The sequence below is a fragment of the Chiloscyllium punctatum genome, chromosome 29 (genome assembly GCF_047496795.1).
Source record: "Chiloscyllium punctatum isolate Juve2018m chromosome 29, sChiPun1.3, whole genome shotgun sequence".
Classification (NCBI taxonomy): Eukaryota; Metazoa; Chordata; class Chondrichthyes; order Orectolobiformes; family Hemiscylliidae; genus Chiloscyllium; species Chiloscyllium punctatum.
In genome coordinates this window covers 61,729,743-61,749,046 of record NC_092767.1, presented here as the reverse complement: position 1 = coordinate 61,749,046, position 19,304 = coordinate 61,729,743, and the positions used below count along the sequence as shown (strand labels likewise).

General features: G+C 41.3%; 1 protein-coding gene across 2 annotated transcripts in view; it reads left to right on the top strand.

Annotated features, from left to right (window-relative positions):
• Positions 1 to 19,304, top strand: part of timm50 (translocase of inner mitochondrial membrane 50 homolog (S. cerevisiae)) — a 164,507-nt gene that overhangs the window by 38,408 nt on the left and 106,795 nt on the right. For both annotated transcript variants that reach the window (XM_072549212.1, XM_072549211.1), the window contains exon 2: positions 3,557 to 3,588. In XM_072549212.1, the coding sequence (XP_072405313.1) occupies positions 3,557 to 3,588 (32 nt within the window). The remainder of the gene's footprint in view (positions 1 to 3,556; positions 3,589 to 19,304) is intronic.

The window sequence follows — 19,304 nt, the reverse complement described above, 5'->3', positions numbered from 1 at the left end:
ATCCATGAGGCACTGAGCCAACCACATTAGAATTCAACTCCACAATCAACAATCTGTGGCCTGGCATATTCCCCCAGTCGGCCATCATTGTCAAGCCAGGGGATCAGCCTTGGTTCAATGGAGAGTGCAGGAAGGCATGTCAGGAACAGCACCATGCACACACACCAATGAGGTGCCAACCTGGTTAAGCTACCAAATAGGACTCCTTGCATGCCAAACAACATAAGTAACAAGTGATCAAGCTAAGCAATCCCATAACCAATGGATCAGATCTAAGCTTTGCAGTCTTGTTACATCTAATTGTGAGTGATAGTGGACAACTAAATCCACTGGTGGAGGAAACTCCACAAATATCCCATCCTCAATATGATTGAAGAGCCCAACACACCAGTGCAAAAGATAAGGCTGAAATATTTGCAACAATCTCCAACTAAAATCTTGACCAACTCTGGCTCCTCCAGTGGTCCCCCGACATCATATATTTACCAGTTTTCAGCCAATTCAATTCACTCCATATATCAAAAACCAGTTGGAGGTACTGGATACTGCAAACACTTATGGGCTTTGACAATATTCCAGCAATAGCACTGAAGGCTTGCACTCCAGAATTTGTTGATCCCCTAGCCAAGCTGTTCCAGAACAGTTACAACATTGGAATCTACCTAACAATGTGGCAAATTAACCAGTTATGTCCTATAAGGGTTAATCCAATCAGGACAGTTAACACCCTGTCTGTCTATTCTCGATCAGTGAACTGGCAAGTGTCATCAACAGTGCAATCAAGCAAAACCTACTCAGCAATAACCTGCTCAGTGATGCCCAGCTTGGGTTCTGTCAGAGCCACTCAGCTCCTGACCTCATTACAGCCTTGGTTCATACATGGATAGAAGAGCTGAATTCCAGAGGTGAGGTGAGAGGGACAACCCTTGACATCAAGACTAAATTTGACCAAGTATGGCATTGAGGAATCCTAACAAAACAGGAATCAATGAGTATCTAGAGGGGCAAACTCTCGACTGGTAGGAGTCATACATACCTGGCACATAGGAAGATGGTTTTTGGTGATCAGAAATCTCAGGTCCAGGACATGTCTGCACAGCTGCTTCAGGGGAATGTCAGAAACCCAGCTATCTTCAATTGCTTCATCAATGACCTTCCCTCCATCATAAGGTTAGAAGTAGGGATGTTCACCAGTGATTGTGCAATGTTCAGTTCCATTCGCAACTCTTCAGATACAGAAGCTGTCCATGTTTAAACGCAACAAGATCTATACAATGTTCACCCTTTGACAAGTAAAATTATACCACACAAATGACAGGTAGTGGTCATCTCCAGTTTTTAAAAAAAAAGTCTAACCTTGCCCTTGACATTCAGTGCTGTTGCCATCACTGAATGTCCCACGTCAGTATCCTTGGGGTTACAGTTGACCAGACACTCATCTGGACTTGCCACATAAACCCAGTAGCTAAAGAGCTGGTCAGAGGCTAGGAATACTACGGCAGCTAAACCACTTCTTGAATTCCCAAAGCTTATCCCTCATCTAAAAGGCCCAAGTCAGGAGTATGAAGGAATACTGCAGCATCTACATCAATCAAGGAGCTTGACACCATCCAGGAGAAAGTCGCTTACTTGATTGGCACTATGTGGACAAGCATCCACACACTCTCCTCCACCAATGCTCAGTAGCAGCAGAGTCTACTATCTACACGATATTCACCAAATATCCTTAGACAGTAACTTCAAAACCCATCACCACTTCTATCTTGAAGAATAAGGGAAGCAGATATATGGGAACACCACTACCTTCAGGTTCCCCTCCAACCATCTTACCATCTTGACTTAGAAATATATTGCAGTTCGTCCAGTGTCATTGGATCAATATCCTGGAATTCCCTCTAACAGCATTGTGGGTCAACCTACATGGACTGCAGTCGTTCAAGAAGACAGCACCTTTTTAATGGCAGTCAGGGACAGGCAATAAATGCTGTCCAGTCAGCAAATTCTTTAAACAAAACTCCTCTCTTAGGTCAGTGACATTTGCTCATTGTAAAATTATAGTGCTCTGGTTGATGGATGCAGCCAAGTGGTGGTTGTTCATGTACAGGCCTTGGTATGGTAGTTAATGACAGAATTGCTTCCTTGACAGCCAAATCAGTCTCTTTGTGCTCCCCATGCAGAGTTCCAATAGGTGTCGCAAGATAAAAGCAGGCAGGGTAAATCTGGAATGTTTTCTTCTTACCAACCTTGATCTTTTAAAAAAAATTTTAAATCAAAATATTCATCAAAAGTATCTTTCTATATTGTCACAAATGCAGTTCGGTTCTGTAAAGTAAGGTATCAAAGAAACAAAAACATTGGCATTTGACTTGATCCAACAAACCAAAGACATCTCTTACCTCAAATACACAAAAATATAGTCTGTGTATCAGGAGGGTCTGATGAGTTTATCCAATTTGGCACTAGACAAGAAATTTAAACTACTTTTTAAAAGGTACGGGTGGTCTCTTGTTGACAAACTCAGTTGAGTCCCTATGACTGAGCTGTTTTGCAAAATTGCCAGTTTGTTTTGATTAACACGTTTCTTTATGTAGAAAAGCACAAGTGTTTGGCAGCATTATCAGAAAAGCTGTGCAGTAATTATTTTTGCCACTTAGACACATGTTTGTATTTGTTACTTTGCACTAAAAATGTGTCACATAAATATTGCTTTCCCATAAAACTGCTGAGCCAATTAATCTCCGCATTGAGAGGTGACACAGATACCTCCAATACTGACGTTGCCATTTTACAATCCTCCTTTTTCCTCCCCTTCTGAAGGTGCTGATTCATATTGAGGGAGCAATTTTGCAACACCAACAGCCAGATATCCTGCCTAAGTGACGGCTGTTCCTACATAAGCCTAGACAGCCAAGTACTGGCATGTGGTTCTAATGTTTGACAACACGGCAGATGAGCCAGATCTAGGCCAGATGTAGTCACAATCTGTATAGAATGGTCCCAACGTTGCTGTCCTGAATATGTGCACACTTCAGTAGTCAAATTGATTTTTATCTCTTTCCCCTACTCAATCTCTCTTTTCCCCCCCACCTGCCCGCAGTCTTACAATGCTAGTTTTGAGAGGGTGGGGTTGGAGGGTGCTGGCAGGTGGGAGAGTTGGCTGCCTTTATCCAATGGCAAGGCATAAAACTTCCACTTCTTGAAGACTAAAATCCAATTTTGAGCAAATTAACGTGAAATAATAAAGAATGAATAATGATTATGACAAAAAGTCCAGCCACTGCTGGTAACTGACACTTTTTTTTAATGGTACCAGTACGACCAAGGCTGCAAAATTAGAATACAAGATATAATTGTTCCAAAAAAAAAACTCATGGGTACTATTTTTGCATGAAGATGAAGCTGAATTTCATTTTCAATTATGCATATTGAGTTATAGTATTCTTAACTGTCTAAAATAATTCCTCATTCTAACTTGCCTTGTGTTTTGAAGCTTTCCATGGTTAATTATTAATGCACATTTTTATCCTTTTCTCCCTTCCCTCCATTTTTTTTACAGGTAGTAATTCAGTAGATGAAGCTGGAAACAAGGTAAGAAATCTTTGATTTTGCTTGCTAGCAGTGAGTGTTTGTTAACGGAGTGCAGTACTTGTAGTCATCCAAACATTTAGAAGAATTTTATGGCAGAACAGCTGAGAACTTAGAACAGCAAGAGAAAGGCGTTTTCACTTCTCAGGAGTCAGGCTGCAATCGCCAGGATATTATGAGAAGTAGTTACGTTTTTTTTTTCTTCAGTCTTTTCTTTAACCTCTCCTTCAGGCTTTTTCTTTCGTGGAATCTCTCATCTTAGTTGGTGCTTGGACAAACGGACACTCTTCTAACTCCAGTCTTCTCTGTGCTCAGCTGACAGCTGTAGGCTGGATTGATTTTCTTCCTGATCTAAAGCCTCTGATTTGCAAAGTAAATGTTTCTTTCTCAACTGAGTTGTCATTCTTCCCTTTTAGGATGAAGCTTTTGGTATTCCGACCTAAGTGTTGATTTATCGTAATGGCTGTGAAGAAAGTGTGAGAAATAGACCTATATTTCCTCGGTCTATGTACTATTCCCGATGCTTAGCAATGAGATTTCTATTAAAAAATCTAGAGGGCTTCCTATTCAGATGCTGATGAACTCTGGTTGCAGAATCCACAACTAGGAGGCATGGTCTTAGGATTTCCCATTTAGAGCTACGGTGAGGAGAAATTCTTTCTTCAGACTGACCGACATTAAATAAATGCGTGCTTAGTCATAGAATATAGCACAGTACAGGCCCTTTGGCCCTACTCTAAGAGCAAACTAATGTATGTACCCTACACCGCCTTCCTAACCTGCAATCTTCTTCCTGACCTCTCCGCCCCCACCCCACTCCAGCCTATCACCCTCACCTTGACCTCCCTCCACCTATCGCATTCCCAACGTCCCTCCCCCAAGTCCCTCCTCCCTACCTTTTATCTTAGCCTGCTGGACACAATTTCCTCATTCCTGAAGAAGGGCTTATGCCCGAAACGTCGATTCTCCTGTTCCTTGGATGCTGCCTGACCTGCTGCGCTTTTTCAGCAACACATTTTCAGCTCTGATCTCCAGCATCTGCAGTCCTCACTTTCTCCCTAAACTTTATCAGCCATGTGCCTATCCAAGAGTCACTTACATGTCCTTATGTATTTTGACTCTACTACCACTGCTGGCAGCGTATTCCATGCACCCACCATTTTCTGTGTAACAAACCTACCTCTGACACGTCCCCTAAACGTTCTTCCCCCTAGTGATAGCCATTTCCGCCCTGGGAAAAAATGTCGTCATCTTGTACATGTCTATCGAGTCACCTCTCCCCGTCCTTCGCTTCATTGAGAAAAGCCCTCGTTCCCTCAACCTTTCTTTGTAAGATATGTCCTCTAGTCATCCTTGTAAATCTTCTCTTTACCCTCTAATGCTTCCACATCCTTCCTATAATGAGGCAACCAGAACTGAACACAGTATTCTAAGTGTGCTATAACCAGGGCTTTATAGAGCTGTAGCATAACCTTGTGACTGTTAAACTCAATCCCTCTGTTAATGAAAGCCCACATACCATACGCCGCCTTAACGATTATTTGAACTTATTCAGAATTGAGAATAATGTATTTTTGGAATAGAGATATAGAAAGAAAGTTCAGATAAAAGATTAACCATGCTCCCACTGTTGGATTGAGCAGGCTCAAAGATTGGATTTCCAAGTCCTTTCTTTTATTCTTCATTCCGAGGCTATTACTGTCTCCTGATATTGGTTTTGAATTACTCATTGGGAGAGTTTAGTCTACTACTTTAATGAAAAATGAAAGAAATGAACTGAAACTTATTTTTCATGTATATTAGAGAAGCTTTACAAAGATTTGAGGGCTTGAGAGCAAGATTTTGAACGAGGGAAATTCTCAGTCTCAGCATATGAGAAATATCATTTAAGACTGAGGTGAGAAGGAAGTCTTCCTTGACACCATCCAGGGCACAGCAGCTAACTTGATTGGCTGTGGAAGGAGTAAATGTTTATGCAGTAGTAGCAGTGTATGGAATGCACTGCAGATTATAGAATTGCCACTGTGTGGAAGCAGGCTATTACACACCAACCCTCCAAAGAGCATCCCACCCAGATCCACCCTACTCTATCCCCATAATCCTGCATTTCCCATGGCTAACCCATTTTAGCCTACACATCTTTGGGCTGTGGGAGGAAACTGTTGTGGAGCAGGCCAGACCCCCTCCAAGTATTTCAAAAATAGCCCGGACCCTAACTTTCTAGTTGTTTTAAGCAGGTTTAAGTAGATATTAATTTTAAGCAAAATAGAATTTATTTGCAAGATTACGGAATGAAACACAAACCAAAGAGAACAAAATATAGAATAACTTAACCTATCCGAAAACCCAGCTGATTATCCCAACTCCTGCAGCAATTCTCATCAACATCCTTGGTAAATATCAAACATAGAGTCTTACAAGAGAGCTGACTGAGATTCAGAAGGGAACACCTTCCATGTAACGGTTTCTTTGGCTAGCAGCCTCAAAACGATTGCTTTCTCTGAAAGCCAGTGTGCTAAAAACTAAACCAAACCAGAGAAAGCTGAGCTGGGAGAACTGGCCGCTTCCCTTTCATTGTACAAGTGTTTTTGTAATAAACCTTGAAAGTCTTTTGCCTGAGGCACTATCTGTTACCTATATTGAATTGACCCTAAAGCCCATCGAAGCCCAGTCTTTTGGAGCATGAGTCTTTACGACCTCCTGGAGAAAAAAAATCAAGGACAACCTGACCTTGTTAAAGGCGCAACATCATCACAGAAACCATAGCACCAGGAGGAAACCCATGCAGATGCAAGAAGAATGTGCAAACTCCACCCACAGTCACCTGAGCCCCTTGCTGCCCCGATCTGCTTTCTAAGAATCCGTGGACCATGTCCTGAATTGCCATTTGCTAACTGATTTGCAGTTAAATGAACCTTCACAGCGTTCTGTCCCCTTCTCCTGAGCAAAGTTGCCTCAAAAAGAGTTAACAACTCTGTCAAACGGCTGTCGGTGGTGAGACAGCACAGGGGGTGTGAGAGAGCCCAGTGCAGAAAGCAGATTGAGGTCACATGGGGAAAGCCCAGCATGGAGCGACTGCAGGCCCAGGGCTAGAGAATGACTGTAATGTTGAACTTTTAGCTGCTTTTACTTTGTGTCTAAGGTTTTGTATCTTTGTATCCGAGATGGACAATCGCCAAGTCTCCCTAGACAGCAGCTTCTAAACATATAACCACTTCCATCTTAAAGGCCAAAGGTAGCAGATATATGGTAACACCACCATCCACAAGTCTCCCTCCAAGCCAACACCATTATGATTTGGAAATATATTGCTGTTCCTTCAGTATTCCTGTGTCAAAACCCTGGAATTCTCTCCCTTTAGTATGGTATTGTAGATGTACCTACATCACAAGAAGGCAGATCACTACCACCTTCTCAAGGGCATAGAGCCCTAGAGATGTACAACATGGAAACAAACCCTTCAGTCCAACTCCTTAATGCTGACCAGATAGCCTGAATTAATTTAGTCCCATTTGCCAGTGTTTGGCCCAGATCCCTCTCACTCTTCCTATTCATATGTCCATCCAGAAGCCTTTTGAATGTTGTAACTGTACCAACCTCCACCACTTCCTCTGGCAGCTCATTCCATAACCACTTTACCCTCTGCATGAGAAAGTTGCCCCTTAGTTCCTTTTAAATCTTTCCCTGTCTCCTTTAAACCTATGCCCTCTAGTTTTGAAGTCCCCCACCCTGGGGAAAAGACCTTGCCTATTTAGCCTATCCTTGCCCCTCATCATTTTACATATCTCTCAGGTCACTCCACAGCCTCCGCTCCAGGGAAAATAGCCCCAACCTATTCAGCCTCTCCCTATGGCTCAAATTCGCCAACTTGGCAACATATTGGTCAATCTTTTCTGAATGTTTTTTTCATGTTTCCCAACATCTTTCGTATATCAGGGAGAGCAGAATTGCAAGCAGTATTCCAAAAGTGGCAGAACCAATGTCCTGTTGAGCTGAAACATAACCTCCCAACTCCTACACTCAGTGCACCAACCAATAAAGGCAAGCATACCAAATGCTGCTTTCACTATCCTGTCTACTTGCAAATCTATTTTAAAGGAACTGAATCCAAGGTCTTTATGTTCAGTAACATTTGCCAGAACCTTGCCATTGAGTGCATAGGTCCTGCCCTGATTTGCTTTCCAAAATGTAGCACCTCACATTTATCTAAATTAAACTCTAGCTATCACTCCTGAACCCATCTGATCAAGGTCCCGTTGTACTCTGAGGTAACCTTCTTTGCTGTCCATGACACCAATTTTGGTGTCATCTGTAACCTTAACTAACCATACCTCCTGTGACCACATCCAAATTATTTATAAATGACAAAGCAGTGGACCCAGTACTGATCCTTGTGGCACACTACTGGTCACAGTCCTCCAGTCTGAAACGCAATCCTCCACCACTACTTTCTGTCTCCCACCTTCGAGCCAGTTTTGTATCCAAATGGCTAGTTATCCCTGTATTCCTCGTGATCTAACCTTATTAAGCAGTCTACCATGTGGAACCTTGTCGAACACTTTACTGAAGTCCAGACAGATCATGTCCACTGCCATGCCCTCATCAATCCTATTTGTTACTACTTCAAAAAACTCAATCAAGTTAGTGAGACATGATTTCCCATGCGCACAGCCATTTGACTATCCCTAACTGTCCTTCCCTTTCCAAATGCATGTAAATCCTGTCTCTCAGGGATCCCTCCAACAACTTGGCAGAGTAATTTGGCTGTAGTCCCCTGGCTTTTCCTTACCACCACCTTAAATAGTGGCACCATGTTTGCTAAACTGCAATGTTCTGGCACTTCACCTGTGGCTGTCAATGATATACAAATATCTCAGCATCCAGGGTTTGGCAATAAATGCAGGCCCAGTCAGTGAAGCCCACATTCCATGAATAAATTTTGAATAACTGAAGATAGTGATTCTTTGGAATTCTTTATCCCAGAAGGTTGTGAAGGTTCAGTCATTGAACATATTCAAGATCTGCAAATTAGAAGCATTAAAAGATATCCAGGGACATGGAAATGATGTGTGAAAATGGTGAAGAAGTTGAGAGTCAGCCATGATCAAACTGAATAGCAGAGCAAACTTGAGCCAAAAGGCTTACTCCTTCTATTTCTTATGTTCCCATTCTTTCTTATTTCTTTGTGCCCTATGCATCCATCTCCTACCTTTTTGAGGCTATTATTAAAAAAACGTTAATGCTCATTTTGGAATATAATGCTCATTTTGTCCCACTACTTTGAAGGAGTTGGCACCAGCTTCTTTTTGACGAAGGAAAAACCGAATTATAGTCTGAACTGAAACATTGCCAATATAAAGGAAACTTGAACAGCCTTTGTAGGTCGTGATTTTACTATTCTGTAATTTAGCAAATTTATGATGGGTGCTTCATTTCAATGTTGTGGTTAACATTGTGGAGTGGAATTGTTTTCTTTATTGGCAATAAACAACAGGGAAGAGTTCTTCCTTGGAATATTTCTGATGTGTATGCCAAAAGTATATTTTGGCATTGAGTTTAAGAAGAAACAAAATTGCAACAGACTTCATTGTTTAAAGGAAAACATTGAAATATGTCATAAATACTCCTACTCCTTCTCTGCTGCTACCTGTAGCTATTCCTGCTAAAAGATTTGCTGTCATAGTATGCTACAAACATCTGTCTTGCACTGTGCTCACACGTTAACTATAGTTTTTCTGCAATCACTTTGTGACATCCACTATTTAACTCTACCTGGATCCATCCATCTTTCTGCTAACCTTCACTTTGCCCCCAAGAAGAGGTCCCTGGAGCTTTTCAGTTATGGTCAAGTTGATTGAAGTACTACCTTTTCTTTTCTGTCACCTTTTGGGGTTGTTTTTGCTCTTCGTATTATAAATAAGTCTACATTTGTCTTATGGTTTGAACATGAAATTTCTAGCAAATGTTCCCCACCATGTGCTGAAGATCAAAAAGAATCCTAAGATACTTGTTGGGTTTAATTTTTCTTTCTTAGCTGCTTGATGGTGATATTTCTGGTTTTTATGCTGCTCTCCTCAGTTAATGGTGACGATCATGTGTTTTGTGGATTTATTTCCAAGGCAGTTGGCGCTAATCGTAATTTCACATTTATTGCCTATTCATTGTAAACCTGAGATGATAGTGATGAACTGATTTTGCAGCACCCAGCCATGCAGTGACATGATCATTGCCCACTGAAATAGACCGAGTCATCCATGCATTGCATGGAACTTGACTCGTGTATGTCAAACCAAGTGGAAATGTTGGATTCCCTGCCTTAAAAGATTTTGAAGCAGCTGGGTATAAGAGGACTATTTGACAGCTTTCATGGTTCCTGTTTTCTGGTACTAATAAATAGTTCATTTGATCGACATTCAGATCAATCTTCACAGTTGTACTCACAATATCACAATTTATATCTATATATTGCATTTAAAAGTTGAATCCTGCAACCGCGAACATGAATCAGATGAAACTAGAATTACTCTTAATACTGTGCAACCTGGCCTCAAACTGTTTATTCCTAATTTTAAATTGAATTTCTGAGAGCAACTTTTTTTTTCCCTGGGAAAAACAGAATTCTCAAACATTTTCCCACTTTACAGGTCTTTTGAAGGGCCAGGATAATAGTGCACTGTGGGAACAGAGTCTGTCAAACAAAATTACCAAGTTGCTCTGAAGTACATTCGCAGATTGTTGTTACATTGTTCAAAAGCATGGCATTATTGCACCTTGAGGCCAGGCGTTGCAATGTCTTGACATTTTACAACTCATAAGTATCGTTAACAGTCAGACGAGATGTGATGCATACTGAGAAAAGTATGGCTCTTGGCACACTCCTTGCACTATGAAAAACTGCTTTTTCCCTTTTGAGTTTGAAGTAATTAGCAGCAGTTTGAGAGTTGCTGCTCGGCAGACATGGGAAGCACTTTGATTCCCTCTCTTATCTCATAGTTCACGTGGACTCTGAGCACACTGCCCAGTTCACTGCGTTCACTGCTGACAGTCTTAAATAAATATATGGCTGAACTTCAGTAGTTCTTTCACCTTAAATTTGCCTCTTGTCAAATCCCATTTCATAAATAGGTTTTGGTGAGTTTTCTGTGCCTCAAACCTACAAAGAGCTGATTGTTACCTGCCTATCATAACCTGATACTGCACCGCAGCAGGGCATTTGGCCCATTATGTCTTCAGCAGCCCTTTTGTGAGAACTACCAATTAGTCCCTGCTCTCCTGCTGTTTTCCCCCACTTATGCAGATTTTGGGCTTTTGTGAAAACTGCAAACTTTTCACTAATCAGCACCAGTGAGACTAGGAATGTGCTAGTCAGTCAAATATTCCAGTAGATCAAGCAGTCCACACAATCAATATAAAAACTCACTAAGTAATAGCAATGTAATGCAGAGGAGATAAGCATCACTGTTATACTTGACTTATAGCATAGATCACTTAAATAATAATGAAACTTTGCCTTAAATAAAACTTGCTGTCAGAGAGCCTTCTCATTCGTACCCTCAGCTGTGGTAATGCAGTAAATTTCTGATGTTTCAAGAATATAATTTTTGCTGGTTTATCGAGGGTGCCAGTTTAAACTAAATTTGTTACATCTCCAATTCTCAATTAAAAGTTACTTTTGAATTATCATCTCCTTTAGGAAGTTTATTGATTTAGTGCATACACCGTTTGAATCAAGCAGTAGCCTTGTCAGTGCTGACATTGGGCTCTTTAAGATTAGAGTGGTGCTGGAAATGCACAGCAGATCAGGCAGCATCCAAGGAGCAGAAAAATTGACAGGCAGGAGCTCTTCATCCTGATGACCTGCTGTACGTTTCTAGCACCGCTGTAATCTTGACTCTAATCTCCATCAGCTGCAGTCCTCACTTTCGCCTATGGCATTCTTTAAACCCATCTTCCAGTGTAGTCAACAGACTATCCTTAGTAATGAGAGTTATTATTTGGATTGCATCATAGTTGAAGGCTGGATGATCTTGGTGAATCCACTGCTGTTGGGTGGCTAGACAAAAGGCTTTGATCAGTCCAGAAATAGTTTAATAGAGTCCACTGTGGCTGTTGAAGGCTTAAAGCCAGGTGAACAAGTGGTAGTGAATGATATCTGGAAGATTTTTTTTCTCTATGGCTGTCCTTCTGCCATGGGTCTTCAGCTGTCACTCCGACATGTTGGGTTTAACCACATAGGTGGAGAGAGGAAACTGTACTCTGTTTGTTTGTTGAATAAGTCACTGAATAAGGACAGGCTTTGGTAGGGGTAGATCTTTCTCCTCCAGCTTACCTGTAACTCTTACCAACCTGATGGGGGTTTGGGGATGTTATCACTGTCGCTTATGCTGAGTGCCAGGGCGGTGATTTGGTTGAAGAGGTACTCCTTTTGTATTGGTTGTGAATTGCTGTGTTTGAGCAGATTGCTGCTACACGGAGATGCAGTATACTGTTTTGACTGCATTTTGCCAAGAGCAGAGGTCCTTAGGCTCTTGACCGGTGATCCACATGAGGTACTGGCCAGTTTACTGAGGATCTTGTGAGTTTTAATTTTTTTAAAACTATCTTGTGGTGCTGCCGTAAGTGAAATTCAGTAAAAAGTGATGCCTAGCTTAAACTGGCTGGAATCTTGTTTCCACCTCTGGCCATCTAGAATGATTGGTTTCCTTTTGTCACTGGTATTGTGAAGGTAGGAAGAGCAGGAAACTGTTTTATTGGTGCCTGATTTGGGCACCATTTCTTGCAGTACTTGGCCAGCTTTGTCTCATTATTATTTAATATATCCTTCAACTCTAGAGTCTGCGTCTACATGCCACAGCAAATGTCACCTGCATCGATACACGTCTGGGACGGGATTGAGGGTAGATCATTTTTGTACATGTTGAACAGAATTACGGCTAAAGCAAGACCTCTGGCTAGGCCTTTCATCTGTTTTGTTTTACTCGGCAGTAGACTTTTAACCCATGTGAACCCTAAATCATCTGTCCTCAAGTCAAAGTTCAGTGGCATCAATAACCCAAGGAGAGAGAAGTCCTGGTATTTTGTCGAGGGGACCAATGCACCATACTGAATTAAAGGACAATGTGGCTGTTTTTGGATCTCTTTAAAATAAGTGGTTAATGTGAGGATCTGGAATTGATTTACAAACATTGCTGAAATTTTTCTTAGGAAAGGTATTTATAATTTGTCAATGGGTACCGCTCCCAGTGTTACATTTTCTATTCTGGTTATATGCATTCTCCTGGAGTGAGACAGTTGCACGTCTCTACCAAGCCAAGTTGAAATTGGCTTTCTTACCATGATGCGGGAATCATAAACAAAAATGGAGGTTACCATTTCTGTTGTTAGCTAAATTCACTTCCTTTAACCAGTGCAAGCATGCAGGGATTCTGCATCATACATATAGTACTCATTTACTAGGATACTTCAGACATCTCAGATTGTTAGCTTATTCTCAGATAGTGACAACTTGTTCCACTTGATCATTTCTAGTTTTTTTTTCCCAAATTTACAAATACTGGCTGTCAAACATATCTTCCAATTTAACATATTAAAAAATTATGTTTGTAGTATTTGCTGTCAATTACATGCCTGATGTGGCCATTCCATTGCAAGATTTGGTCCCAGCCCTATGAAAGAAAATTGTCATTTAAGGCTTTTTTTAGGTCTTTCCTCAACAGATTTGTGATTTATTAATGCATTGACTGGCAATTGTGCAGAATTCCAGATGTCGGCTTTAATGTTAGATGTTTACCCCCAATCCCCTAGAGTCTTTGTGTTGATTTTTCTGTCATGCAACATCACTGAACCTATAAAAGATTAGCTTTGGGCAGTCCTTGCAGTCACTACACTTCCCTCTGCTTGAGTGAATGTGCCTCTGGCACTGAGCTTTCCATACAGCAGCAGTTATGTAACCAAAACACGGCTTGAATTTGATGCCATGCTAATGTCCCACTGTGATCTTAATTTTCCAGGGTTTCCTTCCTGCCATCACATTTGGTACAGCAAAGTACTGATCAGCTTTCACTGTCACCTCTGATTTAATCTCAGCATTTGAAATTTGTTAGTCCTGGTAACAAAGGCCATGGCAATCTTTGAAGATTTTTTCAAGGTGGTTGCAATTAACTCTTCAAACTCACTAGTCTCTGAAGTACTGTTTCACACTCAGGATGCTCAAAACAGTTTAAGGGTTAGTGAGTGCAGGTTTGAAACATCAAACCCATCTATAAAGTCAAGACTGATACAAAACATTCCAAAGCTAATATGATATTGTGATATCTTCAAGTTGTAAGACTTATCTTAAAGTTGAAACTGATTCATTCAGGAGTGACACCGAAAAGTCAAGCCCCCAAGAAAATGCCTGGGGTTCAGTTGGAGCTTTCAAGATCTGAGATTTTTGGTGCTTAAGGATACCAGGCATACCATATAAAGGTGAGACGATCATGTTGAAGTGCCGATCAGCTGTGATCTGACTGAATGGTGCAGCAAATCAGAGGGCAACCTGCTTATGAGCCTATGGAAGGTCATCTCTTAAGCATTATCCCTAAACCAACTTAGCTGCTTGAAGTGATTTAATGTCACAGTTTATTTCAATGTCCATATCAAATGTCAGTATTTCCAGCTCCTGAACCACCTCAGGCGGAAGGCATTTGCATTTCTAAAAAGCATCTCCCAAACATCTATGTACTGAAAGAGGAGATAGGTGATTTTTTTGAAATATCAAGGAGTTGAGTGCTATGATGAGTTGATAGGAAACAGGAGTTGAAACCTGGGGAAAATCAGTAATGATGTTGTAGAGTGGTGTGGCATGCTTGAAGAGCTGAATGCTCCAATTCCTTAAGTCTACAGCAGGTTTGATGTTTTGCCGCAGTATAAAAGAAGCTTCATTAATAGAAGATGTTTTTCCATCGTGGTTTTTGGAGCAATTGTTCCAAACTCCATGCAGCTCTCCGACATTAATATTGTTAGAAGCTGACACAGCAGCTGTGAACTCAGTTCTTGTCTAGGCATTTTTAGGAGTGGGAAAAGCATTGTTTTATCTTGGAATTGTCCATCTAAATTGATATAATTAGCCTGGAACTTGAAGCCAGGCTGCTCATCTGCATCAGTTCATTCATTCTTATAGTGCTGTTGTACCACAATGCAACAAAAGACCTTGCAGAATTAGTGCTCTGTGTTTGTTGAGGAGCTCATTGTTGGTGTAATGATTGGTGGATTGTAAGAAAGTGCATCTTGGGGGTTATCCGCTAAATTGTCATCTGTCTATTTACACCAAGGAGAGCTGTTGACTCAAGCAATCCACATTGACAATCAGCAGCATTTGCACTGAACCTGAAGCCTATGCCATTTCAATAGTTACTAGTAAACTAATTAAGAAGTTTGTTTATGGTGGCACAGTCCAAAAACACAAATTTGAAGATTGTCCATATTCCCAGCTTGTACTCCAATGTGTCATGCTCAAGGAATAACTCAATAAAGAAGTACTGCTTTCACAGTCAACTGAAAGTTGTTTGAAAATTGAAGGTTCTCACTGGTTCACCTGTGGCTAGTGTTTCACACATGCCTGAGGTGACAGTGCTAACACCTAATTCACAGTGCTACTTTATACTCAGCACATGCCAGCACACTTCATTAGGTGAGTCCGTGAGCCTTGGCACTAACTCAGCTATTGAAATTGTGCTATTACGCAGTTAACAAAGCCCTTTGATATACAGTCACTTTGAAATCGTGACCAGTCATCAAAGGAAAAGCTTTGATTCTCACTGACACTACGAGTTTCTCAAGAGTACTTTCTTTGTAAAAAGATACATTGCTTCTGTGGGAGCATGGAATTTAGCATCACTTCAGGCTACTGTAAAGCATCATGATAGATTTACTCGTCTTGTGTAATGCCGTAGCTCCTACACTGGTAGGAGTAGTAACATTACCTTTACAGTGGGACAGAGAATAAATTGGTGACATGTAACAAAGGCTGTATGTTCATTATGGATGACTTTAATCTCCATGTAAATTGGGATGGCCAGATTGGCAGAGGTGGCTATGAGAAACAATTCATAGTACATATTCAGGATAGTTTCTGAGAACAGTGTTATTGATCCAACTCTGGGTAAGGCAATTTTTGAACTAATAATGTATAATGAGGCAGGTTTAGTAAAAGATCCCCTAGGAAACAGTGACCATAACATGGTTGAATTTAGTATTCAGTTTGACAAGAAGGAACCTATGTTTAGTACAGCTGTTTTCTACTTAAGTAAATTACAAAAGATATGAGGGCGAAGCCAACTAGAGCATATTGGGAAATGAGTCAAGAAAATAGACTGTTGAAGGACAATTGAAAACTTAAGAAAATACTTGTTGGTTTACAGCAAAGAAGGATTCGAAGAAGGGGATATGACCAAGGTTAGTGGTGAGCCAGAGGACTTAGAAACTTGTAAAAACTAACAAAAGACTACCATAAAAATAACAAATAGGGACAAAATAAACTTTGAGGATGAGCTTGTAAGTATTATGAAGGTGGGCAGCAAGAGCTTCTTTAAATACATAAAAGGGAAGAGAAACCAAAGTGAGCGTAGGCCATTTAGAGAGCCCAAACACTGGGGAAACCAGGAAACAGCAGAGGAGTTGTCACTGTAGACGGCACTAATAACATTCCAAAATTACTAAATCAAAGAACAAAAAGAGGAGAGGAAATGAAATAATGTAGTAACTGTCAGTCGAGGAAAGTACTAGAGAACTTAATGGGGTGAAAGACCAATATGACCCCTAGACCTGATGGGATGCATCGCAGGATATTAAAGGAAGTAGCTACAGAGATCTGCAAAAGTCCATAAAATTGGAAACCTGCCAATGTAACGCCTTCTATTTAAAAACAGAAGGAGACAAAAGTCAGTTCATATTAGCCAGTTAGCTTAATGTTTGTTATTGGGAAAATATTAGTAGGATGTAATTGCAGATAATTTAGAAATACATATAATCGAACAGTGTCAACATGGCTTCAAGAAGGGGAAATCATACCTGGAAAAACTTGCTAGAATCCTTTTGAGGTAATCAGGAGGATAGACGGAAGGGATACAATGTATGTAATATATTTGGATTTTCCGATGATGTGTGACAAGGTACCACTTATTAGTCTACTTAAGTTAAGAGCTAATGATGATATAGAAAGTATAGAGGATTGGCTAGCTAATAGAGGATAAACAGTTGGGTTAAGGGAGCCATTTTTAACCTGTAACTAATGGAGTGCCAAAGGGATTGAAGAACATAGAAAATTAAAGCACAGGGACAGGCCCTTTGGCCCTGTAAATCTGCACCAATACCGATTCTCTTTCTAAACCTGTCGTCTATTTTCTAAGGATCTGTGTCGCCCCTACTCCCTGCCCATTCATGTATCTTAGATTAGATTAGATTAGATTACTTACAGTGTGGAAACAGGCTCTTCGGCCCAACAAGTCCACACCGACCTGCCGAAGCGCAACCCACCCAAACCCATTCCCCTACATTTATGCCTTCACCTAACACTACGGGCAATTTAACATGGCCAATTGACCTAACCTGCGCATCTTTGGACTGTGGGAGGAAACCGGAGCACCCGGAGGAAACCCATGCAGACACGGGGAGAATGTGCAAACTCCACACAGACAGTCACCTAAGGCAGGAACTGAACCCGGGTCTCTGGCGCTGTGAGGCAGCAGTGCTAACCACTGTGCCACCGTGCTGCCCCCCTGTCTAGATACATCTTAAATGTCACTATTGTGCCCGCCTCTACCACCTCTGTTGGCAACGTGTTCCAGGCACCTACCATTGGCTTCGTCTGGAGGCTCACTGACTGTTACCTAGTATGGTGACAAAATGTCTAAAAACGAACCTTCCAGCTCAGCAAGCAAATCTGCATCCTGAACCTCAACCTGAGCTACAAATTTCTCAAAACTCGCTCACAGGAGGTTCAGCTGAGCATAACTCAGATCAGATAAAACTTGCAGTTAACAATGGGGTGCTGGAGGCAAGGGTAATGGATTAACAAGGTGGAAAAGCATTCATTTATGTAGAACCATTTAACAATATTAGAAGCATTCAGTATGTGAGGCCAGTTTAACAATGTGAAAAGTATCCATTATGTGAAGCCAATTGACAAGTTGAGAACATTCCTTGTATAACTGCACAATGCTTAATATCTATTATTGACACTCGCTGATTTTAATGGTCACCCAATTAATATGTATGTTGTCTTGATGCTCCTTCCTATAAAATGACTATCTTTCATTAAGAAACTGCTGTTCGAGAGAAGTCCAAGAACTTGTGTGTCTGTGCACATGGGCAATCATTCTGTCTCCCCTCTCCCCTCTCCCCTCCTCTTCCCTTCCCCCCCCACCCCACTCCCAAGGACCAGGAATAAAGATGAAGGAGGTAAAACTACACTGTCACTGAGTGTTTTGCTTCGACTAAGGAGGGAATGGGGTGACATCTCAAACTCTTAAAAGCATCCACATCCTGTTGGTAATGTGGCAACCAGAACTGTACGCAGTATCCCAAATGTGGCTGAACCAAAGTCTTATACAACTGTAACATGACCTGCCAATTCTTGTGCTCAATACCCCATCTGATGAAGAAAACCCTGCTGTATGCCGCCTTGACCACACTATTGACCTGCATTTGCCAACTTTAGGGTACAATGGACCTGAACACCCACATCTCTCTGTACATCAATTTTCCCTGAGACTTTTCCATTTTCTGCATTGTTCGCTCTGAAATTGGACCTTCCAAAATGCATCACCTCACATTTGCTCAGATTGAACTCCATCTACCATTTCTCTGCCCAACCCTCTAATCTATCTATATTCTCTGACAGTTCTCTTCACTATCTGCTACTCCACCAATCTTAGTGTCACCTTCAAACTTGCTAATCAGACCACCTCTACCTTCCTCCAGATAATTTATGTATATCACAAACAACAGTGGTTCTCAGCACAGATCCCTGTGAAACACCACTGGTCACAGTTCTTCATTTTGAGAAACTTCCGTCCACTACTACTGTCTCCTGCTGCTCAGCCAGTTCTTTATCCATCTAGCTAGTACACCCTGGACCCCATGCGACTTCACTTTTGCCATCAGCCAACCATGGGAACTTATGAAATGCCATGCTGAAATCCATGTATATAACATCTACATTCCTTCCCTCCTCAATCAACTTTGTCACTTGCTCAAAGAATTCTATTAAGTTGGTAAGACATGACCTTCCCTGCACAAAGCCATATTGCCCATCACTGATCAGTCCATTTTCTTCCAAATGGGAATAGATCCTATTCCCTCAGCATTTTCTCCAGCAGCTTTCCTGCCACTGACAGCAGGCGCACTGGTCTATAATTACTTGAAATATCCGCGCTCTCTCGCGCGCGCTCTCTCTCCCTCTCTCGCTCGGTTTTGCCAACCTGTGGAACCACTATTCCATTTTCATCCATATGTTTAGCCTATGACCATTGAAATGCCCTTCAACATGATGAGTGTACTACTGTGGAAAAAGTGAGGACTGCAGATGTTTGATATCAGAGTCAACAGTGGAGTGCTGGAAAAGTACAGCAGGTCCGGCAACATCCGAGGAGCAGGAGAATTGACGTTTCAGGCAGGAGCCCTTCATCCGAAATCATACGTCAGTCAGCCCCTGCCCAAATATATTGGTTCACTCATCT